This window comes from Lottia gigantea (assembly GCF_000327385.1).
Source record: "Lottia gigantea unplaced genomic scaffold LOTGIsca_60, whole genome shotgun sequence".
Taxonomy (NCBI): Eukaryota; Metazoa; Mollusca; class Gastropoda; family Lottiidae; genus Lottia; species Lottia gigantea.
The window spans coordinates 629,385-650,893 of NW_008710050.1; the positions used below are offsets into that span (position 1 = coordinate 629,385).

The 21,509-nt window shown below is 33.4% G+C and overlaps 3 protein-coding genes across 3 annotated transcripts; 2 read left to right on the forward strand and 1 right to left on the reverse strand.

The window, feature by feature from the left end:
- Window positions 1–2,659: 2,659 nt before the first annotated feature.
- On the reverse strand, window positions 2,660–6,005 carry LOTGIDRAFT_235142 (hypothetical protein). The gene is made up of 6 exons (XM_009064095.1): window positions 5,849–6,005; window positions 5,388–5,536; window positions 4,981–5,079; window positions 4,479–4,606; window positions 3,962–4,088; window positions 2,660–3,517 (listed from the first exon to the last, which is right to left on the reverse strand). The coding sequence occupies exons 1-6, from the start codon at window positions 5,853–5,855 to the stop codon at window positions 3,449–3,451; spliced, it is 579 nt and encodes a 192-aa protein (XP_009062343.1). The 5' UTR covers window positions 5,856–6,005; the 3' UTR covers window positions 2,660–3,448.
- A 592-nt stretch (window positions 6,006–6,597) lies between these two features.
- On the forward strand, window positions 6,598–14,169 carry LOTGIDRAFT_207033 (hypothetical protein). The gene is made up of 14 exons (XM_009064096.1): window positions 6,598–6,776; window positions 7,166–7,367; window positions 7,714–7,810; window positions 8,102–8,167; window positions 8,685–8,778; window positions 9,241–9,390; window positions 9,871–9,950; window positions 10,174–10,279; window positions 10,409–10,458; window positions 11,025–11,231; window positions 11,577–11,667; window positions 12,078–12,193; window positions 12,861–12,953; window positions 13,429–14,169. The coding sequence occupies exons 1-14, from the start codon at window positions 6,623–6,625 to the stop codon at window positions 13,510–13,512; spliced, it is 1,590 nt and encodes a 529-aa protein (XP_009062344.1). The 5' UTR covers window positions 6,598–6,622; the 3' UTR covers window positions 13,513–14,169.
- Window positions 14,170–14,888: 719 nt separating this feature from the next.
- Window positions 14,889–17,469, forward strand: LOTGIDRAFT_128067 (hypothetical protein; the record flags this gene model as incomplete). Its single annotated transcript, XM_009064097.1, has 4 exons — window positions 14,889–15,052; window positions 15,891–16,049; window positions 16,398–16,591; window positions 17,210–17,469. 4 exons carry the CDS (start codon window positions 14,889–14,891, stop codon window positions 17,467–17,469), a joined length of 777 nt encoding a protein of 258 aa, XP_009062345.1.
- Window positions 17,470–21,509: the final 4,040 nt, after the last annotated feature.

A 21,509-nucleotide genomic window follows, 5' to 3' on the forward strand; every position in this document is an offset into this window, starting at 1 on the left:
ACTTGTTACGGTTACTGTCAATAATACAGTACAGCCATCTAGTGTTACAACTCATCTTGAGAATAGGACAGTATCGGAGCCAGCATATGAAATAACTAATAAGACTAGAGATGATCCCATCCAGTTTATTAATGGTAGTGTAAAACCAGCTGTAGACGCCAGTGTTAACAATGTTACACCTATTAAAGAAACAGTTAATGAAATAAAAACACCAGCACCTGTAAAACGGAAATCATCTAGTCGAGAATCCAGGTATGTCTTTATTTCTCTCTCTCTTGACAGGGAACCACGATGCTCTGTGAGTTTGATAGAGTGCAATCCCAGCAAAGGTCGAGATGATACTTTTGGATTTTTGAACCCAGTCAGTGATGCAGGTCAACGTTTAGTTGTTCAGATTGGACAATTAAGAAAGATTGTGACACATAAAACTTTTCACTTTTCACTTCATTTGATTGTAGTCTGACTAGTTTATTTAACAGTTTGCAAAAGAAAAGGTTAGTTTAGGACAGTTTAGGTAGAATTTTAAGAACCCAAACATCTAACTGAAAATTGATGTTGACAATCAAAGCTATCAGTGCCCCTGATACAAATCAAAAGTTTAGAAAACCTCTTTAAATTCCTTGAACAGTTTTAAAAAGAAATATAACTAAGAGTAATTTGATGTTTTCAGTGAAAAGAAGAAAGCGAGAACATCATTATTATCAGATGATGATATCTTACTAGATGATGATGATGATGATGATGATGATGATGATGATAATAATTTCACTCTAACATCAGATAAATATGATGATTATGATGATGATGATATCCTAGGAGACATTGATGCCCTGTTGGCTTAAAATACTGGACTTAAAGTTCTTGAGAAACTGCGATCTACTGTATCGTCTCTGTTAGCTGAATCAATCTAGAACATTGTGGTTAAACTGTTAAAATATGTGATTATTAATATTATACTATCTGAAACAATTCATATCCCAGAATGATTGATTAAAATTATCACAAGTAAAAACATCATTATTATAGGACTAAAACATTTATATGTTTAAAAATAAAGTAAATTGGATTCATATCATAATATCAGTGTTTTTATGGAACCAATGCCTAACTTGATGGCTGAATTGGCACAAACTGCTCTCTCTCCAATCCAGCCCCACCCATATCAGTGTGTTTCTAGAACTGATGTATTGTCAGAGAGGACCTGAACTCACCAATCTAGAGTGTTAGTAGAACGTATGTTAACTATATCTATCATTCTGAATTATTATTAATGTGATTGATATCATACTGCCTGACTAGAATAGACTGAAATTTTACTACACAATAAAATGATGTTCTGTCATTCTTGTATTTTACTCATCAGGAATTCACAAACTGTTTATTTATATCTATTGTCTAAAAGGAAAATATTTATGTTATAATTTAGGAGTATGTTCATGATATCGCAATGAAAATATAAACTAATCATATATCTAGAAGAGAATTAGATACCAGAATTACAAAAACACGTGTATTGACGAAATGAAAAAACAATAATATAAGTATATAGCATTTAACTATTTACAGTTTTGCCACTATCATATGTTACGTTATTTTTACAAGTGATAAAAAGTATTATATTGTTTTGATCTCAATCAATTAGAAGCTGATAAACCAGGACCTTAAACTTTATTTTATTAGTCCCAAACTTCACGCAGTATAGAAACTTAAAACGGGATGTTAACCTTTTAAACACAGACTGTAAATAAAATAAAACATGATTATATACCCTGAATTCCCAAGTAATATTACTCAAAGTCTATGACATTATGAAGTTATTTAGTTACAGCTACTTCATCAGACTACTATGGTAGGCCTGTACATCACAAAATAATGTTGCTGGTAGAGCAGCTGTTAGTGTTTGTCATTCTCCCAGTAAATTCCAGAATGATGTTGGCTTTATTGAAGAAAAATTCATGTAGCTTTCTAATACGACCAAACAATAACATTTTTCACTGGCCACCTGGGTATATATTTGTATATCCCAAATATACATTGGTGGTAGGGATGTCATTAGTCTTATCCCAGTAAATTCCAGAAAGTTATGAGTTAATTAGAAAAGTTAAAGTCATTCTGTATTTGAGGTAGTTAAATCATATCTCCAGTGTGATAATCAACAAGCGTTTGATATTGTCATTATCCAAGTTAATTTCAGAATGCGATGAGTTACATTTAAGGAAATTTACTGTCGTTTTGTATTTAAGTTATTTATATCATGTTCCCTTGATTCTAAGTTTGAATCCCTAAATCTGAGTTTTTAATGAACAAGTGCAATTAATTATTAACTATTGTTAACGAATCAACTTTTTAATTACAATACAAGTATGTCACATGATTTGTGTATTCTGTAAATTTGTATATTATTTGTTAATTATTTTTTGTTGAATTTCCTCCAAATGAAGAAGAAATAAAGTTTGTATTATATAATGTGTTTTTTATTTAATTTGTGTTAGATTTCTCTACTGAATCAAATTGAACACATTTAAAATTTGTTGCATTTATCTATATTCTTTTTAAGCATTATGTGATTATATGAAATCCAAGAGTAGCAGCTGGTTTTTTTTCCCTCATTACCCACCAAATGGTGTGTGTGTTTTAAGAGTCCAATCAAGAGCAAACAAAGAATATAAAACTCTTATTTCATTTAATATCTGCTCTCTCAAGCTTACTGGTAACTGTTTTGGTAATAGAGATGTCAATAAGTATGACTGGAACCAGGCAGGAAGTTAGAGTGGTGAATAAAAACATACAAATACTTTATAATTTATAAATAATTTAATATTTTAACACATAATAGCATTTAGAGAAACAAAGATATATTAGAACATTGAGTCTGAATCAAATTATAAACAGATTTTATTATATCTAATATTATATATTCTGCCTATAATAAAGTGGAATGCTTGTGTTTAAGTTTTGAATCAGTCAGGATATACACCAAGTATCTAGTGGACTATAGCTGATATAATCAAACAACATGTTAACTTTAATAACATTATAATATATAACATCTTTCATTAACAAACTAATAATTTCACTTATAACATGATGAGAGAGGTTTTAAAAATATAAAATAAAAACACAGGTTACAGTTTATCATAAAATAACATCATGGACGCCAAATTGTGCATTTACACTTTTAAGCCAGTATTTTAATGGAGAAGTTCAAATTAGCAGATATTTGTCAAAATAAACTTGATTATAACACAAATTATAATTCAGAGGAGAAACCATTAACTAAAGGAAGACTTTAGTCTCTTTAAAAAGTAAAATGAAATATGGATTTATAATCAGATTGAAGAGAAGATATTTAACAGTGTTGTCAGACATGAATGGCAAATATGTCCAAATACCAAGACTTGCCTGATGTGATGTGACTATTTCGTAATATTAAGAACCAGTGCTCAGTTCAGTCATAGTATAGTTTTAAATACGCTAGTTTACGATGGTATTTCTTTTCTTCTTTAGTGCTAAACAACTGAAATATAAATAAATATAGGCGTTTATATTCAAACGTAAACCATATTTAAAATTTAAAACTGAGCTCTCTTGTTTTAGGTATTAAGAAAATCAAATTAATGTAGAAACGACAAAATACACAATTTGTCACAAGAGGTGTATTGACAGTTTAATGGCTTTACCTGTTCTTTCAAAGTGTTATTAAATAGAACAGAGTTGAATAACTTAATAACCTAGAACATGTTTTGCATTAAAATTTACTAAAATCATGGTTGGAATCACACACAGATAAAACATGAAATGAAGCATGTTATAAGATGCTCAAATTCTCTCCAAAATTCTCGCCATGGGCTGATGATATAAGTGTATTTTCCAGATATGACCAACAGACCAGTCTAGATGTCAATTATTGGCCGGTACATCGTACATCAAGTATAGGCTAGACAAATATCAATAGTCCTACCTTGTCAGTATTTTTATTAATTGTACTCTGAACACTGATTTCAGGTGTTTTTATAGGTGCTCCACCAAATGATTGGTGCCATTGTACTTGTCTATTTTTAGGTGTACTGTGTTCATAAGCTCCTGGCCTAAAAATAAAAAAAGATTTCATTATTATTTCAGTTTATTTGATAATTGTGCAAGGGAAGAAACAAAATGGGAGATTAATATCCCCAAAACACTTCAAATGAGAACTGCGTGTGTTTTACTTACGGTGACAAAATTTTCCTGATTTACTAGAGGGTGAGAAAATGAGCTCTATATTCACAATCGTACCTTATTAAACTTTTAAACTGTTCTAAACTGTCAGGTTGTGTATTCTACAGTTGGAATTCACAAAACTATGTTGTCTTGGCAAGAATTTCCTCATTGTAAGTCTACACTGCATGAAATTACTCCACCCTTATTATTAGAAAAGATGATCCTACATCCTACATCTGACCTACAGATAATAGTTTAAATAACTAAACCTAACCTACCCAGGTCCTGCCTCTGTTCTCTGTGATATTACTCTCTCTGCACCAACTTCAAATGGTTTTTTAGAGGTAGTAAATGTTTTAGGATCTGTACAGTGTGTTTGATATGTTGTGGGGCAGGGAGTCTTGGACTGAAAAAATAAAATTACTTTAAATTCAGATCAGTTGATGTTTGTTTCCTTGAATTAAGTATTGAGCCTGATGGGTATTTTAAAGAAATAAATCTCCTAAAATGTCAATGAACACAAGATTGAAAATATCTGAAAGCAGACAAATTTGCTACCCGGTACCTATTTTACCATCTATAAGAATACAGAATTATATTTGTGCATTCACTGCCTAGTCACATTCAATAGCCTGTTAGACCTCGGGAGAGCAGTTTGGGTCTGTACTATGGTGGTGGTGGAGTTCGTATTTACAACAGTAATCTAGGGAGGGTGAGGTCTGTGGGGGGTGGGAGGTGGAGATATGACGTCTGTTGTATGAGAGGTAAATAGTTACTTACAATAACTACTTCTGGTATCCTAGCAGCTGTTCTAGCTCCTAATGTATAACCTTTTTCACTTGTTATCTTGTGTTCTATATCATACCAAAAATTAGTTTTCTAAAATTGATAGAGAAATATAATTACAGTCAATTCATCTTACAAAACATGATAAAATGTTCTTACAGAAAGAGTAGGCCTACTTATAATAAATAGTACAGCATCATGTCTTGCATTTCACAAAAAAGTTTCCATGTACAATTTCAGCATGAGACTTCTAAAATGTTGATGAAATCAGAAATGTCTGTGAAAATGGGAGCTAGTTGTCATCTCATGGATATTAGTTGAAATTATTCACATGATGTATTTTTGGTCCAAACTATTTGGTTTTATCGTGTATCCTAGTAAGTAACAAAATATATAAATACCTCTTCATTATCATAACAACCTGGTCCTCGATGTGGGGCACCTCTTAACGGAATAGTTTCATTTCCAAATCTATTAGGTGGCATCTTAGTTGGGAATAATTCACGATCTAAGGTAGTCATAAATGACACATTTGATTGTGGTTTTTGAACTGAAAAGTAGAAATTTGAGGTGATATAATTTTTATACCTATAGGCTTGACCTTGAATCTCACTATGAACAAGGTCAACTATTTTTTTTACTAGAAAACCTCAATTTCTTAGCTTCGAGTCATTGGAGAGTTGTTTACCTTCCTTATTGTTTTACTCTTATAATTAATCATCCTTATCCATTCATTTACATATTTATTATTCTATCTTTAAATAGAAAATTTTGCATCATTTTGCATGAATTATTCCATGACCAAAAAAAAGTGAGAAAGTCAGAAAGAACAATTTCAAATCAAAAAAGGAATGGAACGTACCCTCCATGTTGAATTCAGACCTTCTCAGCTTTTAAACACTTAAGATTTATCTTGGCTATAATCCCCTTATAAATAGAAGTGCCCCTTGCATGAAAGGAGCAGCCCTTTAACTACTTTTCTTGTAAAAATCACAAAAGCGTCCTTGGTTACTGTTTACATTCAGACGTTGCTGTGCAAACCGATTAACGGCATGTCGTAAATTACCGTAAGTAAGTCAGATGAATGTCGTTCACTTCCGGTTGAAAAATGTGAGCATGAAAAAAATCTTCTATCGTCTTCTATTGAAATTATTGCTCTTTCTTTACGAAAATCGTAAAAATCCCAATTAGAATTTGTTATTTAGACGCCCTATCCCCATTTCGAAAAATCATATTTATAATTTTGTTCAGAATTTGTCCAGTTTAACTTAGATAAGAGAAAGAATTCCAATCAATGGGAAGGGAAGGAGACCGGTATGGTATGAGCAACGGACAGAACTTGTTTGTATTTATTTTTAAGATAGAATGACCAGATACTATAATACTCTGACTGACAAATATAAACTCAAACCAGTGCCTTTGGGTCGCATTTGCAGGGGGGTGGGGGGGGGGGGGGATGGCAATAGCTGGTAGAGAGCAAATTATATTAGCTGAAGTATTTGGAAGCAATAGAAAACTGAAAAATCAGCTTGTTCTGGTTTGGGACATTTGACTTGGATTTTTTATTAGAAGTTTTCTCTCTTTAATTTAATCAGAATACTTCTTTTGCAGCCTAGAAAAGTTTCAGAAGTTAAAAATGTCTCGTTCATCAGAAGAAGTGTTATTAATAGTCAACCATGTCCGGCAGAAAAAAACGGACGGTACCATGTATTTAATGGGAGAGAGACTGGCATGGATGCCTGGTGGAAAAGACACTTTTACAATAAGTCATCTTTATGCTGATATTAAAAGTGAGTTTTACTTTATATAGACACAGTTTTATGGAACAATAATCTCTCTATATATCGTACCCACAATTACCAAATGCCATTCAAAGACCTTGAGTTTTACTTTATTGTATTTGCCAGTTATTTACTTGCTGTGTTTGATAACGTCACTGTTGCAAAGTCTGTTTATATCATATAAGACCCTTTGTGATAGTGACGCCATAAAACGATAAGTTTTAGTGGAATTGCAGGAACCATAGACGACTGATTGAAAATTGGAATGGTGCAAATTGATGCTATCAGTGTCCCCAATACACATTAGAAGTTTAGAAAACCTCTTTACATTCTCTTAAAGGTCATTTGATCTGATTTTCAAAATATTATTATCTTTTTAACTAATTTATAATTAAAAGGTCAGAAGATATCTCCAGACACGAAAGATAAAGTCCAGTTACAGCTGGTATTTAATGATGGAGGAGCTAATACGTTTCATTTTAACAATCCTGAAGGTCGACCAGCCATGATAAAAGATAGAGACAGCGTTAAAGAAATACTCCAACAACTCTTACCCAAATTTAAACGTAAAATTAGTAGTGAATTGGAAGAAAAAAATAAGTATGTATCCTATTTAGGGTTGGTCTCAGAGAGCTCAGAATTAATCATTTTCTGTCAAATCACAAATATTCAAAAACAAATTTTTAACTGCAAGCTATTAGTTCTCAAGTGTCTTTGGATGTATAGAAATATAGGGGTTGAAGATTTTACATTTGAATTAAACACACTTCAAGACTTCAAGGGTCGTGATGAAATTTAATTTGGATAATCAGAGGTAATATTGGATCGCAAAAGTTTTTTTTTATTTTACTTGTAAACTGGGTTGCGATACTGATTAAATTGAACTCTATTGATTATTTACTGGCCCTTATTTTATATTAATGCACCTCTTCTGTATCCTATTTAGAATCCTTCAAGAAAACCCTGAGATATTTCAACTCTATAAAGATTTAGTTGTTAGTCAGGTTATTTCAGCGGAAGAATTCTGGTCTACAATTTCTAATGTAAGTTGTTTAAATACTTACACACTGTCACAACTAATCTGGGGCCTTAAAAACTTAGCTAACATGTAGATTTAAAAAACAGATTGGATATTAAACTTTGAGTTTTTACTTGATATTAATGATTGGTCTATCAGATGACTGGAACACAAAGTCCTATGTAAGTTAGTTATCGAGAAAAAGACTCCTGAATGGAGAGGAACTAGGGCTTTATTAGTTTGACCGTTAAGCGTTTAGATTATTTCCTATTCTGATATATTTGATGTTTGATAACATATTAATATTGTTTTCTAGAAATTAGCTAGTAGTAGTAAAGTGAGCACACCAAACCAAACAGTTGGAGTCTCTCCTGCTTTCCTTGTAAGTTTCATTATTTAACTTTTTATAGATGGTAAAGATGTTTTCTAGCCTCTAGTTATATTATTATTTGTCTAGTAGAGCTTCTTTAGCTACTATTTGACCAATTAAAATTTAAGTCCTTCTATCTTCCCAGTTCCCAACCTGGGGTGTTTTGGGACTAGGGTGTCAGGGGTGTGGCCAACTGGTGTAGGAGAAGAATATATTTTGAATTGAGAGAGCACCTTGCATCATCACATGCTGAAAATGTGGATGAACCAAATTTTTTTAGGGTGCGAAAGGTCCATGTGATTACTCCAGGGGTGTGACGACTGAAAAAGGTTGATAACAACTGGTTTATCTGATATTTGTGATTCCTGTAATTTCCAAAAGAAATTTTATTACTAGACTTTTATTGCAGCAAATCAACAGACTGTTACTTGTGAATTCTTATTACATGAAATCATGAAACATTTCCGCAATATTTCAAGTCAAATTGATAATTCAACATATAAAATGTAATTAAAATATTTAATTGTAGGCCGATATTAAACCACAAAGTGACGGCTGCAATGGATTAAAATATAATTTAACAGCTGATATTATAGAATCTATATTTAAAACATATCCTATGGGTAAGTTATTCTGTACTGTACTGTGTATAGACTTTGACTATATTGTAGATATATCTGTGTTTGTAAAGTGCCATTGAAAACGTAATGAGCGCTATACTAAGTTCAATAATCTTAATGTTAATGCTAAATTGTGTCAACTTTTAAAGTGAAATAGCAAACTCAGTTGCTGAGTTCTGAGAAACTTAGCACTTTGAAAGTCAAATTTATCAAAGAGCATGAATAGAATAACAATAGCTAGGTTATCAAGGATATGGTATTGACAAATCTAGTCAAAATGGATGCTAGAGATGAGCGAGCATGACTTCATGACACCCCACCTCCGTGCTTTTAAGGTGGAGCTCAAATTCAATAAGTATTTTTACATCCATTAGTAGAAGAGTGACCTCAGCTGACAATGACGTTAGAGAACAGTTTTATGTTGAACGGTTAAAGTGTATTATTTTATTCTGAATAATATTTCAGTGAGAAAGAAACATGCAGAAAGTGTCCCACATCAACTGACAGAGAGTGAATTCTGGACCCGATTCTTTCAGTCACATTATTTCCACCGAGACAGAATGAATGTAGGAAATAAAGATCTGTTTTCTGATTGCGCCAAAAATGATGAGGAAGGTAGGTCATCTAATATATTTTTTGGTCACTACATAAAGTAGTGTAAAATTTTCCAGGACAGCATTAGTCCTCTCTCCATTGATTTCCAACTGTTCATGGATCATTTATACAAGGGGTATTGGTTTATTGTGTCATCTGAACCACAACATGCTCTTCCCGTTTCAACTTCTACCTATACTGGATTTCTTCCCAGAATCTTCAGGTTGGCAAACATTAACTCACTGAGCAACTGCAGCTCCATGTTCATTAGATAGAGAGTAGGAACATGTAAATATTTGTCATTTTTGTGAGTTAATGTGTATTGAGACAATTATCAATGAAAGCACTGGCCTAGGTCACAGAGCAATAGATACTCATATTAACTATGTGAAAATTACTGTAAAAAAGTAGTTTTCTCAATCAGATCTCAAAAGATCGTATCCTTTAAAATATTATTCTATGATCTGTTTTTGGGGATCTGATCGTATTGTCTTGTTACAGAAATGAAAGAAGAAATGTCGAAACAAGTGAAAAATCCTATGATGGATTTAACAACTATCTCAGACAATTCATTAGGAGAGGTGGGTAGGCATTATTCACACATTCAACCAAAAACACCCCTAATTTTACAAATAAGCTATTCCAATTATACACATACAATTTAGTATTGCAAGAAACTATGCATGTGTGGAAGAATTCATTAGAAAGTTGAGGGGTGTGAAATAGATAACTAGCAGACTATTTAAATCTTTGTAAATATTAATGTTTTTCACAATGATCAATAATTCAAATTTTCTGTTACAGGAATATCGTGTAATATCTGAGGGTGGTGCTAGAAAATCAGCCAATCAGATTAATGTATCAATGATTAAACGTTTTAACCATCATTCTACGATGGTGTTAAAAGCTTGTGAAATATCATCCAGTAGTAAACAGATTATAGGAGATAAAAATACTGATATTAATAACGGACAGACGAACGGTTCGAATGGTTCCCACAGTGTTAACAATAATAATAATATACACAATGGACATATAGCTGTTAAATCTTTACCTTCTACTTCTACTGATGAACCTCCACATAAAAAGGTAAGCTTTAATATTTGATGATCAACTCTCATTTACAACATGGGCCCTACAAAGTTCATCAAACAGATATAAATATTGTCAATTTGAATCATATTCTAGCTCTACACAGTTCATCAGACGTGACATACAGATATGATATTGTCAATGGGTAGGACCAGCATCAAATATCATGTTATATAGGAGTTGATCTGGCCTTAACCATTGATTTTTGATGATTAATGAGGTTGTATATTATTGTCCCTGTCTATCAGTGCCACAGATCGATTTATGGAATGATCTTCCCTGGATTATCAGTACCCATTTACAACTGGGTTGACTGGAATAATGGGTATAGCTGACATACTTAAGGTCATTGGATTTATCCCATAAACAATTCAAAATCAAGACTAAGGGAAGCTTGTGAACTCAACGTGAAGATACTAGACTGTGTGTTACAAGATGAGGAATCCTGTAAACTGTTAAAAATGTAAATTACCTTAATTGCACACTTAATGTCTTCACAAGTCTTCACAAGACCAATAAAATGAATGAGCTTAAAAATCTTGATGTATGTTGATTTATTATAGAGAATAATACAAGAGATGATACAATTCGAAGATTTAGAAGAGGAGAGTAAAAAAGACAGCGTTAGTTTACGATTGGACAAGATGGAGAGATATTTACACGGCCCCACCCCCGTCACAGCATGTCGATATACCAGTAGTCAGACAGTATTACACGCCTCACAAACAGTTAACAACGATATTAATACATGGTCACTGGATTTTAATAATGTAAGTTACAATTAGAAACGTCAAGTACTAACACTCAAAACTGCAAAACGAATTCTGCGATTCAAAATAACAGTTTGTTAACATATTGGCACCAGCTAATGAACTTTTCATATACATTGAAATTGAAACTTGGTCTTGGATTTTAATGATGTAGGTTCCAATAAAAAAAATGCTAGGAACTATGGATTCAAAGCACAAAACAAATAAAAATATTAGTTCATGATTAGGATAGTACTTTGACCACAGAAAGATCGTGTTTTCGTATCAGTGTTATTCGTACGTCTGTGAGCAAGAGAATTAGTAGTATATTTTTTATGTTTGTTATTATTATTGTTTATATTCTAGATATTAACGGGAAACAGTGCTGTTGGTGTATTGGGAGAACTGTCACCAGGGGGAGCCTTAATGCAAGGAACGAGTCATCAACAGTTACATCGTAAGTTTCTCAGTTTTGCAGTCTTATCAGCAGAACACCTGGCCATGTATTCTCGAAATGATCTTAGCGCTAGGATGTCCTAGAATCAATGTTAGAAGATAACAACCTACGACATCCTAGGATCAATGTTAGAAGATAACAACCTACGACGTCCTAGAATCAATGTTAGAAGATAACAACCTACGACGTCCTAGGATCAATGTTAGAAGATAAGGTCCTAGAACATCCTAGCACTAAGATCATTTCGAGAATAAGTGGCCTGGGTTGCAGGAATAATGAACAAACTGGCAAACTTATACTTGCTGACTGAGATAAGAACCCACAACTACAATTTGCTTGACGTTTTTATCAACTATGAAACTTATTCAGTATAAGCATCATTATAAATTTGATAATTTTCTTTTTTACAGAAATGATACCAAAAGATATTCAGCAGGAAATACGCCAGCAATATTCAGCACTCTGTGAATTATTACGCCACTTCTGGAACTGTTTTCCAGTCTCGTCAAAATTTTTAGAAGAAAAGGTACGCGGGGAAAAAAGAATTAAATGTTTTCAATTGACAATTTACAACATATTGGATCCCTAAATCTATAGCTCTACATAGTTCCTTAGACGTGACATACAGATATAATATTGTCTATTTGTAGGACCTGTCATCAAATGTTGTGGTATATGGGAGTCGATCTGGCTCTATCAATTGATGATGTCCCATCCGTAGATCAGCTCTGAGAAACTGGGTATAGCTGGAGTTGTCATGCTAAGCCTATTGATGCGTTGAATATAACAAATATACTTGTATAGAAGTGATATGTAGAGCTGTTAATGTTATATAACTATATGCTATAGTAATATGTATTTTATTGTACATGTAAATACTGATAGCAATAAATCTAAATCACAGCTGGACACTTACTATTTAACTATGAGCTCTGTGCTCTGTTTCACAAACAAATCTTACTATCAAATTTTGTCATTAGTATGATATTTCTCAGGGTAAAATTTCACACAAACGACAGATTCTTATTTTAGGAATTTTTTCACCTTGATATAATTAATTTGTAATGATATCTACTAACAGATATTAAAATTTTTTGAGAAACATGGCCCAGACTCTTATTTTATCAAATGTGACCAAATACTGGATTTTTTATTTGGTTTAAATGATTTTATTAATGTTTATATGATTATAGGTGGTGAAAATGAGGTCAACATTAGAAAGATTCCAACTAGCTAAATTAAACCCACTGAAAGATAAATTAAATGAAAACCATTATAATATTAATGTATGTATTTTTTATTAGATTATTTTTACGCTTGTAATTTCTTAACCCACTAATGTTTCATGCTGATTGATTATTTTTATGTGTGTCGATTCCTGAAACCAGAATTCATCATGCTGATTTCAAATATCTAGAGTTATATTCTTGAAATTGAAGGTTTCAATTCAAGAGAATAAGACCCCAAGTTAAAATATTTGATACATTCTTTAGAACTATATTGATAATTATATATTAAATGATTGCCAAGAGGTTCGCCAGGAATCAGCAGATAGAAAGATCCCTGTGAACCTAATTTGTTATCCTTGTATAGTCAATGACAAGAGATTTGGTCAAGGACCAGCATATAGAAAGATCCCTGTTAACCTTAGTTGTTATCTTTGTAAAGTCAACGCAGTAGGTTCGCCAGGAATCAGCTGGTAGAAACGATCCATGTGAAAGTTGTTATCATTGTAAAATATGTTTTGTTTCTGTTTTATAGTTAATGGGTCACCTTGAAGACATGTTAAGTGCAGCTTACACGAAATTTGATACTTGGCAGATGAAGAAGAAAACAAAACGATGACATCTTGGATCTTCAAACTGGACATTTGTTTTGTTTTTTTTATCAACCAGAATAAGTGGAAGGACATGTTGATAAGAAAGGAATTTACCTGTTGAAGTAAAACATGGTAGAAATATGTGATAGTGGCTGAAGTGTTGAAGATTTTGACATCTTAACATGTAGACATTCGTTGAAAATTCAACAAATTTTGATAAGAAAGAGTTTTACCTGTTAAAGTCAAACATAATAGAATGTTTTGGAAGTGTTAAAGATTTGATATCGTTCCTCATTTCGAGGCTAGTCGTTAGTTGTATTGAAGACCAACAAATAGGCTACAGGTGTATCAAGAATTATGGAGCTTCCAATATGGCAGTTCTAAGTCTAAGATTAAATGAATAAGTATTGAGAGACGAGATGGCTTCCAAAATAAATTGTTGAAATAACTTGTGGAAAATATGATGTAATGTTGATGGTTTTGAATTCCCACATCTTTTTGGAGACACCTAAGGGTTCAAATTATATTTTTGAATATGTAGAATGTATGGAAATATGGAATTTTGGTGCATTTTTAGTAAATGTGTGTATTCTGGAATGTGTGGGTTACCATGGAAACCTGTGATATTTATTATTATTGATAATTCTATCATTTGAATAAATTTCTCACAAAACTTGAGAAAAACAAATTTTGAATCTTTTATCCCACAATATTTCTCCATTGAAAAAAATACTGTGGTTGTTGACAGGGCATGCTTACCCTTGGAACACCTGGCCACGTATTCTCGAAACAAACTTAGCTGTAGGACATCCTAGGTTCTTATCTTCTAACATTGATTCTAGGATATCCTAGCGCTAAAATCGTTTCCAGAATACATAGCCTGATGTGACTCTGTGACTGGTTTCTTTAAAAATTTTACTGTTATGCCAAGGTTGCCTTAGAAGAAAGTAGATTCTTGGGAAAGAGACCTAAGGCAAGGTGGAGGGAAGTCCTTTAGGAAGAGCTAAAACTAAGCCTGAACTATGACTGGTTTCTCTTTGGCTGTAGGCCTACAATTGGCACACGTGAAATCAATAATAGGCATTTAAAAGGGATTGATTATAGTTAAAAAAAAAATTTAGTCGTAAAAATCAGATTTAGGGACATGAAATTAACTGGAAGATCGAGAACAATTTAAAGGAAATTTATATAGCAACTGGAAGATCGCGACTAGTAAAACTCGCATGGCTAATTTGCATAAAACTCCCAGCACTCTGTCAGCTTCCGCGCACGCGTCAGAAACAATAATAATGGCGTCTTGCAGTGTTAGAAAAATGACGAAAATCCTGAAATAAGTTGAAAACTTGAATTAATAGCGTATCAGATACACTTTTAGCCATTCCGAAACGTGTAGTTAGTCAAGATGGACGTAGACAATGAATTGAACGATCTAGATGGGAAACTATTACAGCAGTTTAGCTCTATGGGCACCACAGATCGCGATGTTTTGATCGCAGAATTCCAAAAATTGCTTGGCAATCAACTCAATCCTAGCAGTTGTGCTTTTTTCCTTGATATGAACAATTGGTATGAATTTAAACATCTTGGATTGAGGAATTTACTTGTTTAAAACCCCCATTCATTATGATGCCAATATCGATGATGTGGCACTTTTGCCAAAAAGGCTCGATATAAAACAAGTTATAACTTTATATTTATAACCTTGCGAATGTGGGTGGCAGTGTCATTATATTATGGTGGTCTCATGCCATGTCATGACAACTAGTTTAATATCCTACACGCTACAGTTTCTGATGAATATTATTTTAATAAGTTATTCATGTAGATCAGATCCATCATCAGTCTCATCTTCATATAGAATTCATAGGAACATAACCATAGGCATAGCTGAATTAATATTTAAAATGCTGATTCATGGCTAAATAACCATGGCATACTGAATGGTTGAATCAAATCCATGGGCACCCACCCCAAGCAAAAAATGCAGGAGAGCATATGTTAAGAAAAATTTGTTTAGGTGAGGGGTCCCAACCTACTTTAGTCCACGAGCCCAAACTCATCTTGTTGATCAGAAGTCAAAAGGAAATGTGGCTATACTTTATACCATACATATTAAATGGTTCACAAACTATCAGTCGTCTCCGTAATGACCCTAAAACAATAAGACATGCTCACTGAACAAAAATAAGACTGTATCCCAATCACATAGAGACAGATTTACATCAGTGTGTTCTTGTTTCTGAATCCATGTTATATTATATACCAGTATTGTAATTGATATCATAGATAGAAAATAAATATTGTGTATATCAATCTCACTAATATCTGATTACCCTACACGAAGCACAGGACTGAAACTACTGATCTTTAGTTCACAAAACAACAATGTATCTTTGATTTCTAGGAACTTACAGGCAGCTATAGGATCATATTATGATTTCGAGCAGCCATCAGTTACCCTGCCTGCTATGGCGTTTGTTAAAGATATCACTATAGGAGAAGGGGAGGCTATTCCACCAAATACACCATTCGTCAAAACATGGAGAATCAAAAATGGGGGTAAGTAGTAGTCATATGGGAAAAAATAGCAAAATAATGGATTTTATTTAGGAAAATTTTCATAAATACACTTTTTGGTCTTTTTCCACCTCATTTGATTGGTCGAACAAATGGTGATCATTGGTTCTGATTTCAGTCAGCGTGTGAGCTTGAAGATGTCCTCAATATTCAGTCAACCCAGCTGTGAATGGATACAGATGATTCGAGAAAGACCAATGCCAAGAGTTTTGACGAGGGATCCTCAACTGTGAACCTAAGTCCTCATCCTTGTAAAATATAGTTGCTTCTTTCTTTTTATTTCTCTTTATTTGGGAAAAACACTAACTTATTTTTTCATCTTATTACCAGGTAGTGAAAGTTGGCCGCCGGGATGTTCGTTAAGATTTTGTGGAGGAGATAATATGAGTAGGACAGATCGGGTTATGGTCGATAGACTGTCACCTAATGAAGAATCGAATGTTAGTATAGAAATGGTGAGCCCTGGTAAATCAGGGGTATATCAGGGACAGTGGAGAATGAATACATCAACTGGTACATTATTTGGAGGTAGGATCATTATGTTGTGTTGTATTTTGATGTAAATTTATAAAAATATAGATGTTAACGCAGCAGCCATTAAATATTTTCATTCAATTAATTTTTTTCCCAAATATTCTACATTTTTAATCATTAATTCATCTGTAAAGTTATACAGAGTTTGGAAATGAAGTCCTCAGTATAGTCAGTCAGTAGTTTTTTCAAGTCATTGGAAATTAAAAAAAGAATTAGGTTAATGCCTCCCTTTTACAAAATTTTGTTCATTGTACAATGAATGGCGTTGCCCGTCTTCATTAGCCAACATGGTGAAGAAAAGTAGGACGTAAAACTCCATTCATTTTGGTTCAATTGTTATTAGAGACAGATCTTGGATTATTATAATTATCTGAATACCTTGTCATGATTTCTTCTGTTTATTTTTCATTGGTTTAGTGAGTTATTCGCTTTTGCAGGTTCAGGGTTCAGTATAGGTTGAGATTATACTCAATCTTTCCTTCATTCCACAAGCCATGCTTTGCTCGTCTTCATTCTATTAGATGAGATGAAGAAAATAGAATACAAAACCCCATTTCATTTGGATTACCAGCAGTAATGGTTATATTTTATTTTGCTCGTTATTTATTTCAGAAGTGATACAGGTAGTTATAAATGTAGAAGATGGGGGATTATTAGCAGTCACGCAGCAAATGTCTCGAGTAGGAGAAGATTTTGTTGAAATGACCACACCTCTAGACCCCAGTAATCCATTTGCCACTCCCGAGAAAAGTCCTGTTGATGGAGTCAACACAGTATCTCCTATTATTAGTCAAACAGAATTATCATCCAGTCCCCCTGTTTCCAATGACGCTGCTAGATGGTTAATATTTGCAGTAAGTTTTTCTTTTTAAAAGAGATAAAGATTGGCTATGCGACCAGTTATCCCTGATCATCAGTGACTAGTTTCGTTCGTGTTTGAACTTCAGACTGATTTTTCTTAGTTTTTCTTTTTGTCATTTGTGCATCATGGTGGAAAGAGGCTCAATCACAGCGCAAGATTTTGTAGCTCATCAAGGTGTTACGTAACCACAATATTTTTTTTTGAATCCGTGACACTCAGCTCATCAATTTGCACCATTCCAATTTTCAGTCAGACGTCTGTGCTTCCTGCAAACTATGTTTAACACAAAAGGCCCTTCGCGATTGTCATAACACACCTAGTTTTAATGGAATTGCAGAAACTACAGAGTGTTAAATGTTCACTTGTAATGTTATATATTTTCAGAATAGTTACGAAGCGGCACGACAGTCTGAACATTCCCAGGATACGGAGATGTCCTAGCAGTAAACATAGATTACTATATCTATCTCTCTAATAGTGTGATTAACTCTTACAGGGCTGGATGATATTGTCTTTTCCAGGTCTGGATGATATTGTCATGTCCAGGTCTGGATGATATTGTCTTGTCCAGGTTTGGATGATATCGTCTTGTCCAGGGCTGGATGAAATTGTCTTTTCCAGGTCTGGATGATATTGTCTTGTCCAGGTCTGGATGATATTGTCTTGTCCAGGACTGGATGATATTGAGTCAGGATGATTTAGTGATATTAGGTGATATCGTCGAGCAAAGACATTTGTGTTTATCCCAGTCAAATCAAAACTTATATATTTAGATAGAGTAGATTATTTAAGTAAGAGAATTGATAGAAACTATACAGATCAAATTAACATCAATTTGTGTTGATATTACTTAACCCTTTTGAACCCTGAGAGTAAAAAAGATCGTGTGACATCACTTGGTAACGCCAGCGTTGGATATATATTGTGTAAGTATGTGGTCAGTAAACTGTCACTAGGGTTGAAATATGTAAGATAAGATGGACAACTCAACTCAACTGTTGTGAAGTGGATGTACATGAATATCTTTGCTCGACTAGAAGTGTATACAGTCCTATGTCTTATTGTAAAAAATTCACTCAAATTGAACCCAGGCCTGTAGCTAGACTGTGCCTAGCCCCCACTAAGAAAATTTGGACCCCCCTAAAAAATTAAGATGATTTAAATGACTTGTTGAGTTGTTATAGTTGAGACCCTGGGCTAGCTACGGGCCTGATTGAACCTGGCCATGTATTCTGGAAACAGTGTGAGAAGTTAGGAATCTAGGCCAGGTCCACACTTTTAATAATCGAGTACCACTTAGGACAACATTGTCTCTATACAGTGGTGGTTACGAGCTTCAAGGAATTATAAAACTAAATGATATTTTACCCCAAGTAAGTGTATGGATCAGATTTTCTATTTTGATGAAACAAATGGTCAGATATCGGACTGAATACATCACTCAGGACCTAGCCCTCGTCTGTTACTGGGATTCGGATTTTATATCATCTTACATTTTACCCCCAAATTTGCACATGTTAATTCTCTTACAAATTATACTGGACTCTTTATGGCAATAACTTAGGTAGGTAGATGACAAGTTAACGTTCGCTTCCAGTGGATGCTGATATCACAGACTAGGTAGTTGTTGGTAGATGACAAGTTAACGTTCGCTTCCAGTGGATGTTGATATCGCAAACTTACTTATTACTTTACTTGGTTATATAGTTGTCTTGATTACATTTTGATTGGAGGTCTAAAATACCTCATTGATTAGATTTTAATAATGTTTCAACCTTGGCCAACCAATTGTTATGGACTTTCTCAGTGAATTGTTGTTGTTACTCAGCTTCTGGGCAGGGTTTTTGATTGGCTTTATTTGCTAGTTAAGTCTGATTAGATTTCTCTTTTTACCAATCTCGAATTTTGAGCAGGGTTTAGCCAGATTTGCCAGTTGTGTCTGATAAGATATCTAATATGTCTGATAAGGTATATAATATGTCTGATAAGGTATATAATATTTTTGAGAAGATTTTTGACTAATGATTTAATTTATTCCTTTAAGTTTTTCATTAGTACGTAATTACGTGAGAGTAGAATTGACTGTTTGTATTTATGATATGGTACCAAGAAGTGAGCAAAACCTTGGCTGGACTAAGGGCTGGCTTACACAACTAACAGAGTATGGCAGGGTAGAGAAGGATGGAGCAGTGCTCTCAGACATTCGCATATAAGCAGGGCAGGGAATCTTAACAATCATTTCTTCATTTACACTAGAGGTAGAGCAGGGTAGGGTAGAGATGAGCAGAGCAGCGCGGTCAGGTGTTCTGATATATAAGTCGAACAGGGCTGTGCCACCTGAAATCCATCATTCGCTATGGGGTATTTCCTGTGTGCGCTCCTTTGACTTCTTTGCCATACTAATTGAACTGAGGACACCCACCAGCTGCAAGCTAAAAAAAATGACAGCCGAATTTCCTGAACATGGCACTGTTCTGTTTCTCCCTGCTTATGGTGTAAACAGCTGAGTTTCTGTACATTGAAAGAAACAAGAAACTAATGCCTCTCCTCTCCGCAACGCCCTGCTCAGCTTGTAGCGTAAATGAGTCTTAAGAACTACTAAGTTTCAGACTCCCGCGAGAGTTCTGTTTTCAAAAATAAAAATGTTTGAATCTACAACAGAATTAGTCCAGAAAGATCCAGTATTATTTGTGTTTTTTATGGGGAAAATTTTAACTGCTTACATAGTTTACAAAACTTTTTTGTGAAAAATCAACACAAAACCAGTAGAACCACCTTTCATTAACAAAAGCTGAAACAAGTGGACTAGTGACAACAGTACAAAACAACCAGAAAACTAAATCACTGTACATGTACTAATAATAATGACAAAAATTGTCAGGTACCTACCTTGTGAAATTAAACATAGACCAAACTTTCGTTCCATTTTTTATTAGCTCTTATTTTTTATATAGCCACTTCATGTAGATGGCTAGATTAAAAATTAAAGCTAATAAAAGAAATGAAACAAAAGGTTGGTCTAATTTTAATAAGACTGGTAAATGGCAAAATGGTAATCCAAAAATCACAAGTTGAAAAAACCAAGAAGGTAGAAATGAAATGAGTCAAATATCCATCAATAAATTTATGAAACTCTTTACCTATTGAAACTGTTTATTTACAAAAACACCTGATGGTACTTCACTTTTATACAACTTTTACTCCTGATTTTGTCATACTTTGGATGAGATTTTGATTGATGAAATTGTCTTGTATTGTCTGGTATTGTTTTGTGTTGTCTGGTGGTTTTGAGGAAAGTTTTTCACAAATAAGTTGTGATGAAGTATTATATAAATAGATTGTATTATTGTATAAAAATGATGATGATATTATTTTGAACATATCCAATTTATTTTTATTCTGAAGACTGCATCAATCTTAATCTGTTATTTCTAATTGGAAAAAAACTTTTAACTTTTGATATGAAATCAAGGACTTAAAGCTATCATGCTTAAATAACACTAAAATTAATGGCAGACAGTCAAGTCAAAACCCTTGATAGAAAGTCTGCAAATGCGATGCAATAATGTTAACTTTCTGTCAAGCTCTCTGATTGGCTGTATTCATTAATGTACAATCAAATCAAATCCTTGCATTCCGTGATACTATATAGGAGGCTATTACAGTCAAGGTATAAGACAAAGTTAGTAATAGTTTGACATTGTGAAGATGGATTTAACAGTTAAGATTTGATGCAGTTTTCATCATTATTTGTATAAAATATTTGAGAAAAGTGGAATGTTAATGTATAAAGAATGAATGGTGAAAAAGTGTTTTTTGTTAAATTATTGCTTTAAGATTTACCAAGTTTTTGTTATTTGATTAGTTCTAGAACTGGCTCTGAATCTGCTGACTTGCACATAATTCTGGTGGCTTATTTTACATTATAAATGGTTTAAGTTATGATGTCAATGTGTTATGGATATAACAACAATCATCAGGCCAGGTGATTTCATTGATTTGTCTTTTTGTCCATGGAATATAGCTTTTAATTGCTCTGTATAAGTGATG